Source organism: Perkinsus marinus (assembly GCF_000006405.1).
Source record: "Perkinsus marinus ATCC 50983 genomic scaffold scf_1104296952338, whole genome shotgun sequence".
Classification (NCBI taxonomy): domain Eukaryota; phylum Perkinsozoa; order Perkinsida; family Perkinsidae; genus Perkinsus; species Perkinsus marinus.
Genome location: NW_003208895.1, coordinates 20,872 through 29,685, shown reverse-complemented (window position 1 = coordinate 29,685; position 8,814 = coordinate 20,872). Strand labels below are relative to the sequence as shown.

The following is an 8,814-nucleotide window of genomic DNA, read 5'->3' as shown; positions in this document are numbered from 1 at the left end:
TCATGAGAGGTCGGATGTCGGACAACACAATGTCATTCCGCGAAGTTTGGTAACAGTCACGGAGCATGCATTGCGTGTGTCTCCGCTATGGGAAGCCGCGCCTTTCTGTTTAATAAATTAATGTGAGTAAATCCCGCCGTAGCACGCTCAGGTTGCAATGACGAAGCTCTTGGGAAAGAGGTCGTTTGAACGACAAGAAGTTGATCGAAGGCATCCTCCACCTCTTTAAGAGCAGAGAAACGTGATGATCTAATCATGTATTGCTTGTATGATAAGGAAAGTTTCAATCGACATGGAGTTCGACCACTTGTAGGGCCGCCGCATAGAACAAGGTGATCATGAGCATTAATCTACAATTAATTCTATGAGAACATTAATAGTTTTCTGTAAAATTAGTGTGTCAATCATCTCAACGACAATTCACCAAGTCGCTGGAGGGTTGCGTGAGCACTATTTGTGCGAGAGAAGCCGTTAAGAGCATCGCTGAGAAGGTGGCGATTATTGCTAGATCATTGGCGTGATAGCTAGAACCCTGATTGATCCGCAGAGAAATGCCTATGCTCGAATCCCGGACCAAATTGCTCCCAAAACTAGAGTCCAGCCGACTACAGTAGGGTGCCATAGAGAACTTGGAAGATGTGACCGATGATTGAGTTCAACGGAGGCGCCTATGTGGTGGAGCATGGGCAATCAGAATGGACTTTTTTCGTGTTCTACGAAAAACCTGAGTCACGCTTTTCGTAGGACACGGAAAGAGTCCATTCTCGTCTGGTTACCAGTCTGATGGAAAAAAGTGGAAAAAAATCGGTTAAAATTTTGATGTTACGTCGTGGGGTTCTCTTGAAGCATCTTCCTAAGATTGACTCAGCAACGTGTGAGTTGTAATGGGTGTCTGGCAGCTTGAAAACGACAATTGTGTAACGTTACAAAATTTGTCTTTATCGATCACAATGGCGCGCGCTAAAATGATAGCAAGAATCGATCGCTCGATCGATACTGGGCATACGAAGCGCAAGCCCATTGACAAACCTTTCAAGGCTTCCTTCAGACTTCGACTACCATGGGACGCGTCCGCACTAAGACCGTTAAGCGTGCTGCTAGGCACATTGTTGAGAAGTACTACAGCAAACTCACCCTTGACTTCCAGCTCAACAAGAAGATCTCTGAGGAGGTTGCCATCATCCCCTCTAAGAGGCTTAGGAACAAGATTGCTGGTTTCGTCACCCATCTCATGAAGCGTATCCAAAAGTGAGTTTCCATTTTATGCAACCGGCACGACTGTTATTATTTTTCGCCTTTCAGGGGACCCGTCCGTGGTATCTCCCTTAAGCTTCAGGAGGAGGAGCGCGAGCGCAAGATGGACTTCGTGCCTGAGAAGTCTGAGGTTGACACTGAGCATATCGTCGTTGATACCGACACTGCTGAGATGCTCAAGTAAGGACTGCCGTCTCACTAGACGGAGGAAGGCACCTAATTAATTGAGTTATAGTGGACAGTCGACAATCACTGTCGAAGGCAGGCGCTTTATGCACCACTGCACTCTTGCTGTTTTTTATGTTTCTGTTTATTGTGTTTCTTTTCTCAGGGAACTCAACATGGACCAGCTCCCTAACATCGAGGTCTCCGACCGCATGGGTTATGCGCGTCGTCGTTATTAGATGGTTGGTGTCTGCAAGTAGCCGTTGTTGGAAGTCCTTTTCTTCCCTTGATGCTGTGTTGATTTACTTCAAGTGAATGGAAGCCTTAAACTGTTGTTGGTCTGTGATGAATGGCTCCTTTTTTGAACGCTTGGCTTCTGATTATCAATGAAGCGAACGAGCCGCCACTTCTGAGACCAATTGATTGATTTAACATGATGATACCCATTTGAATACTTGCTACGCTCGACCTCAGGGTGTGACGAATTTGCAACCACCAAGATCTCTGATTAATCTAAATGCTTATCATGGCTCTCTGTAACTTGCCTAGATGCTTATCATGGGACTCTCTAGGTTGCCTGAATGGTTTTTATGGCACTCTCTAGGTTGCCTGAATGGTTTTTATGGCACTCTCTAGGTTGTCTAAAGGCTCTTCATGGCACTCTTTAGCTTGCCTAAATGCTCTTTATGGCACTCTCTGGGTTGCCTAAATGCTCATCATGGCACTCTCTAGGTTGCCTGAATGCTTATCAACGCACTCTCTAGGTTGCCTAAATACTCTTTATGGCACTCTTTAGGTTGCCTAGATGCTCATCATGGCACTCTCTAGGTTGCCTAAATGCTCTTTATGGCACTCTTTAGGTTGCCTGAATGATTATCATGGCACTTTAGGTCGTAGTCAGTTGTGAGATTTATGTTGATGATGATACTCCTTTGAATACTTGATACGCTCGACCTCAGGGTGTGACGAATCTGCAATCACCAGGATCTCTCGAGTTTATCAGATTGTGCGCTGATCGGTATCAATTCATCTCGGTCGTTGAAGTGTTCGACTGAGTTCCCGATCGATCGCTAAAACGAACCTGTGTTCGTCTTGAACCCCAAGGAACTGCAAGGGATCTGTTCAGTGGCGAATTCGGACGGAATATTCTGATCTATGACTTGGTAATCATTCTCCACTGTGCAATTCAACCGCTTGTGTGCTCGTGGCCATATGAGTAAAATCCACTTCATGAGAGGAGTGAGCGATGCCGCTGAATAAATAATAAAATTTGTGGTACCTCTGGTTCTCGGCCGTTTGCGGTCAGGCGACAAACCAATAGTTTGTGTTTAGTTGGCTTGTATATGAGTCCGACGTACACAGCACTTGACTGCGTCTGTTTTGTGGTACCAATCATCGTCGTGGTAAATCAGTCGAAAAGTTTAATAGGGTGAACTGATCCCTCGTGAGCTGATTTGAATCGGTGCTAGTTTAACCAAGCCGTGTTGTCGGCAGTGGACTTTGATCACACTATAGGACTATGACCTCTAGGAGTATGACCCTGAGGACTCTTCATCACACATATCTGACGTTTATTAACAACACACACACTGACGTTTATTCACAACAAACACACTGACGTTTATTAACAACACACACGGAACGTCCGTGGCGGACGTTTATCAGGGCGAGCGAGATTTCTTCGTCCAGCAACGTCGTCGTTCTCTTCCTGTATGTACGCATAACAAGAGCATGGGGAGGGACTAATGGAGCTTCTTGAGCTATATTATCATCACATCTGGGGTGCCACAGACTGTTACAATTGACGAAAGAAAGAGAAGTTCGGATGCCATCTGATGGATGGTGACGTGACGCGGCGCTGGACGGCCGTGTCACACTCTACTATCACCATAAGCTACTACTACTTCTACTATGCATATCATTGCTGTAACCGTTGCCGCTTTATGTGCTGTAACTTTGTACGGTTGCAGTAGCAAAACTACCACCACCACTACTACTACGGCTCCCTCCGTGGTGAGCACTACAACTAGAAGTCCCACGAGCACTCCAAGTGGGAACAAAACCACTACTACAACGACCACTAGTACTCCCGGGAAGATTTCTTGTTTGTCCACGTCATGCACAGCTAAGACTCACCAAGGCGACTACTGTATGAACGTTGTGACGATTAACGGTACAGTTCACGGCCACTGCCACGCCAACACGACTGTTTCCTGCATATGCGATGTTCCCGAGCCTATTTCCACTTCTGGTCCTGATCCCTGTATCCCCGCTGTGGATTGTAGACACCCTAAGTGTGCTGGTAACAACGATGATTATTGTCAGAATTCTCGTCCGGGATTCCCGGGGAACTGCCATGTTGATATCAAGGTGGCGTGTAGTTGCAGTGCTGAGAATTTGAGGGGATGAAAATGCTGCCAGATGTGCAGTACATACACAATATTTTTATTCAATTTTCTGACCATCCTCTGTACCTATTAGGATGGCATCCTAATAGGCGCACATCATTACTTCATCCGTTTTCATCGGATGCGTTTCTTGTGTTTGATAGTTGTTAATAAACGTCAGTGTGTGTGTTGTGAATAAACGTCAGTGTGTGTGTTGTGAATAAACGTCAGTGTGTGTGTTGTGAATAAACGTCAGTGTGTGTGTGTTGTTAATAAACGTCAGTGTGTGTGTTGTTAATAAACGTCAGTGTGTGTGTTGTGAATAAACGTCAGTGTGTGTGTTGTTAATAAACGTCAGTGTGTGTGGTGTGAATAAACGTCAGTGTGTGTGTTGTCAATAAACGTCATGTCACAAATTTTGTGATGCCTTGTAAGGCACTGCCTTCTTCAAACTCGCAGCATTTTCATGCTGGTGATATTGGAGCTCGCCGAGCTCAGCTCGGGCCTCGTCAACAGAGGCCGCTCAAAACGGTCGATGAGGGGAGCTCTGGGCTAGATGAGTGATGATGGATATTAGTATAAAAGTCAATCGATGTGCATGTGCAGGATATCGTCTATCGATTTGTGAAGGAAAATTCAGCTGAGGTTTATGTGGGATAGTAGGTTGGATAATATATTAATAAAGCGATGGGGGGTGGGGGGATTGAACCCGGCTTAGGTAGGTAGTACCTAGTCCTACTAGGTACCGAGTCCTTCCTGTATTGTTATGAGTATCGACTACTCAATAGTCATCACACCGCTGACCGATCGATGTGTGATGACCCTCACCTCCCTTTTGGGAGGGTCTTGCCCTTCAGCCCATTGTTAGAGGTCTGTAGACGTTGATCGAGAACAGAGCTTGGTGGGAGTATCTTCTCTAAGTGACCGTGTTGGAATAATATTTACGCGCGTAAACAGCAACTAACTTGAAGAACTTGTCGGCCGTTCTGAACTTCAGTTTGGAGTATCATCCCCCTGTGGACGTTGATACAGTAGTGTAGACCCTTTCGGAGACACCTGCACACAATCCTTGCTACTTAGTCTTGCTATATAATGCTCAGCATTAAATGCTGTTATTTACTAACAGTACGGGAATATATGTTTGCTTTCCTCAACTGAGCTCGTAGGTTTCCTCACTATTTTTTGAAAAATCACACGATTTTGGGTAGAAGTATACAAAAATCAACGATAGTCTCTCAAGATTTCCATAATTCTAGCAACACATGTACATATATTCCCACACTGTTTACTAAGTTACTGGAAACTACATTGTTGTGTTTATCACGGCTCCTAAGACCAAGGCCAATCAGTAGCATTCACGCGTATATCGTAAATGTACCACTTTTTGGTATCTTGATTGCAATGCCTCTCAAATCATTCACATTTCAATCACTGATTCCGCGTCGTACTGGTTTCTATAAGCGCCTAGCGAGCTTCGATGAGTTCAACCGAATCAACGCGAAGGTCCTGTCGGTCGTTTCGTTTCGTGTCGGCAGTCTGATGATTGAGCTGCGGTTGGGAAGGTACCTCACACCGAGATCATCTCGTTTGTTCTCATCAATGGTCGTGAAACTCCGTGGCAACACAACACCTCAAATGCTCGAGTAATTACTAATCGTATGACTATCTCAGGAAAGTGACTTCTATGAATTAACAACAGCAGAATCGCTGTGTACGAAATACGGACTCATTTACAGACGAATACTCAATCATCTGAGAATTTCAAGCAAAGGCGCCCAAGAGCTCCTCGTCAGAATCTTCATCACGACCAGCGTCTACGACTTCATCATTCCATTGGCGTCGATGACGATCAATAGCTTCCGAATCTGCCAAGTCTTGGGCAACCTTGTAATCATCAACAACTGAATTAGCGCCGCTCCGTCTCGATTCATTCGATCTTTTCCAATCAGAACCGCGGCTTTCGCACCATCTATTTCGCCGATCAGTGTTGTAGCCTTTCCTACTCCTGAAAAACTTCCAACCTGTTTTCTCCCATATCCTCTACGCTCACCAAGAACCATAATTCCTATTGTCATTCTTCCTTTCACAAGGCTCATGACGACTCCACGTTCTCTCGCTCTGCCACCCACCACGTGAGTAAATAGAGCACCTGATACCACTCCTCCTCCAACTGCCGCGTACGGTACACGCCATTGTAGTAAACTACAAAATCCAAGGAAGAACGACAAAATCTAAGGAGGTTCGTCGCTCGCTCTCAGCAGTTCGAGTTTCTGGTTGCCTTTGATAGCAGATTTCATCTGTATAACAGTTCGGGTTTCTGGTTGCCTTGTCGGGTTTCGGGTGGGGTTTCGGGTTTACCCTTCAGAGGCACACAACAAGACGTCATCTAGCTCAGAACATTTTGGTAGATCTCATGCGATACCCTACTTCAACAATTGTTGAGTTTTGAACTACGCCGATCACACGAAAAATGAGGATAAGAAGTTCACACACCCATGAAAACAACCAAATATTGTGTGATGAATATATCTTCACTTTCTTCACCTGAGCTCAGCAGTTCACCCTATTCAAAATATGTGAATTACACACGACTTCGGGTAGAAGTGTACAGAAACCAACAATAATTTCCCAAAATTCACTCCAGCCCAGACTCACACGTTGTAATCATTCCTCTGCCGCTTCTTCTCCTAAACCAAAATCTTGCAATCTTACGCCCACTTGCATTTCCTCAACGTCTTACCCAATCACCCTTGTTATTCATTCTAGGTTGTACTTTCACTTCTCGAGGAGTGTCAACAGTCGATGCCTCGGAAACTCTCCTTTTACGTCCACTCCACGAGGACTCCATCAGCGCCGGCTCTCGACCATAATGCTTTCTGAAAATGTGTCAAAATTATGGTATTTCGAAAATGTCATTATTGCAGTTTTACGTGAAGTGGCGGCGTAAAACTCGGTGAAAAACGCGATATTCGCGGCATGTAGTAGTAGTGAAATATGTTTCTCATATCACTAGGGTCAAGAAACTCCCTTATATCGATAAAAACCCCTCCCAAGGCCTACTCAAGCTTGTGCCTGCGACCGTTGATGTGAATGCTGATTTTATCAGGGGTCTCCATCGACACCTTACACGTCGTACAGTAATACCAACCAGCCGTCACACCAGGCACGTTCTGACCTGAGGTGTAAAAGGATTTTACCAATTTTTCCCTGAAATTTTGAAAATTTTCCTACTAATCGAACCTTCCAAAACTCACTAGGACGGACAATTTTGTAGAAAAATTTTCCCTCATTTTTCCGCGATTTTTTCCACATTTTTCCCGGTGATCTTATACCAATTCCATCCCGCTTATACTCACTCCGACGGGAATTTTTCGGAAAAAAATTCCCATTTTCTCGGGAAAATTTTCCCACTTCCTAACAGAAAACTTACCATCAGTTCTGATGATCTTTTCCTGCCTTAGTTGATGTCTGGTCGGCAAATGACTAATGTCAGGAGCCGTGGGCCACTCTAGATCCTCAGTGTAATCAGCCAGAAGACCTAAATCGATCACATGATCGATAAAAATATAATACTCTTTCCAAATTTTCCCGGAAAAAATTTTTTCTCGGAAAAAAATCTTACTTCCAAATTCTTCTTTCTCCCATCGTCGTCTCATAGCGTTTTCCTTATGCCGATGAGTTCCGCAATGGTCACGCGCCTGAAAATTCACCAACAATTTTTATGAAGGATAACTGGAGTTTCACAACTACCCGTTTTACGTGAAGTGGCGACGCGATATTCAACGCGGTGATATGCAGTAGTCGTGAAATATGCTTTTCATATCACTAGGGGGAAACTTCATTGTGGTATGAGTAGTCTACTAGTGATATGTGGAATGGCTCTAATACTACAGAGTGTGTTATACGTATATAATGGAGTTCCACAACTACCCGTTTTACGTGAAGTGGCGTAAAACGCGATATTCAACGCGGTGATATGCAATAGTCGTGAAATATGTTCTCCATATCACTAGGGTCAAGAAACTCCAATAATATCTATATATTCATAAATACTGCATATTAGTGATCTATTCCATCTATACCATTTACTATATTCGCCTTGATATGCAATGGTTTGTTTTCACTACATTTTGTCGGTATTTCATTAAAGCCATGGGTAAAACATTAACCAAATGGGTATAAAATTAAATTTGTCGGAAAAATATTAATTATACACCAATAACTTATGAGTAACGAATGGGATGGTATAGCTTAGCTAATATCTTAGCTGATACAAATGGGAACAAGGGAGACACAGATGTGCATACCGCAACAGTCTCAACTGACAACAGTTAACGTAATATGTTCCCATATCAGCACACACCTGGAAATGCTGTAGTGTTTTTCACACCAAGCCTTACCTCTGATACCAGCTTGAAGTAATCCTGACACCACTCACAATGATATCTCCTCCACGTTCCGGCCTGCTTAACTGTAATGCCCATATCTTTTAAATAGTCAATACCATACCTAACACACTAACTTCAATTTCCAACAGAATAACCGTACATATGTTGGTGACAATATGAAAACTCATATTTATAAAATTACATATAACGGAGTTTCTTCACCCTAGTGATGTGAAAAACTTATTTTACGACTACTGCAGGCCTCGAATATCGCGTTTTTCGCCGAGTTTTACGACGCCACTTCACGTAAAACGGGGTGTGAAACGCGATTGATGAGGCTCGAAGTAGCAGAACTACAAGGGAGTTTCCCCATTTGTCATCTTTTTAGTGTTGTAGATTTCCGCGATTTTTCTCTCAACAAATTCGCATAGTATGCATAATCCGTCATAATTTCTCGCCTCCTCGCACTTCTAACCTCCTTTCCAGCACACTGGACTGGCCGTCGTTTTACAAGGTCAAGTCCGACCTAGACTCACGGGTACCGAGCTCAAATTCTGGCGTAATAACGAAGAGGCCCGCACCGATCGCCCTTCCCAACAGTTGCGCAGCCTGAATGGCGA

At 44.1% G+C, this 8,814-nt stretch overlaps 3 protein-coding genes across 3 annotated transcripts in view; 2 read left to right on the top strand and 1 right to left on the bottom strand.

Moving 5' to 3' along the window:
* Positions 1–1,037: 1,037 nt before the first annotated feature.
* Positions 1,038–1,705, top strand: Pmar_PMAR023978 (40S ribosomal protein S17, putative). Its single transcript, XM_002776977.1, has 3 exons — positions 1,038–1,248; positions 1,303–1,434; positions 1,586–1,705. The coding sequence occupies exons 1-3, from the start codon at positions 1,061–1,063 to the stop codon at positions 1,656–1,658; spliced, it is 393 nt and encodes a 130-aa protein (XP_002777023.1). The 5' UTR covers positions 1,038–1,060; the 3' UTR covers positions 1,659–1,705.
* A 4,752-nt stretch (positions 1,706–6,457) lies between these two features.
* Positions 6,458–7,118, bottom strand: Pmar_PMAR023977 (hypothetical protein; the record flags this gene model as incomplete). Its single annotated transcript, XM_002776976.1, has 4 exons — positions 6,458–6,493; positions 6,547–6,682; positions 6,867–6,981; positions 7,061–7,118. The coding sequence occupies 4 exons, from the start codon at positions 7,116–7,118 to the stop codon at positions 6,458–6,460; spliced, it is 345 nt and encodes a 114-aa protein (XP_002777022.1).
* A 1,127-nt stretch (positions 7,119–8,245) lies between these two features.
* Positions 8,246–8,814, top strand: part of Pmar_PMAR023976 (hypothetical protein) — a gene marked incomplete at both ends in the record, with an annotated part of 699 nt that continues 130 nt past the window's right edge. Inside the window, 2 exons of the mRNA XM_002776975.1 lie at positions 8,246–8,279; positions 8,709–8,814. Of these exons, the coding sequence (XP_002777021.1) occupies positions 8,246–8,279; positions 8,709–8,814 (140 nt within the window). The remainder of the gene's footprint in view (positions 8,280–8,708) is intronic.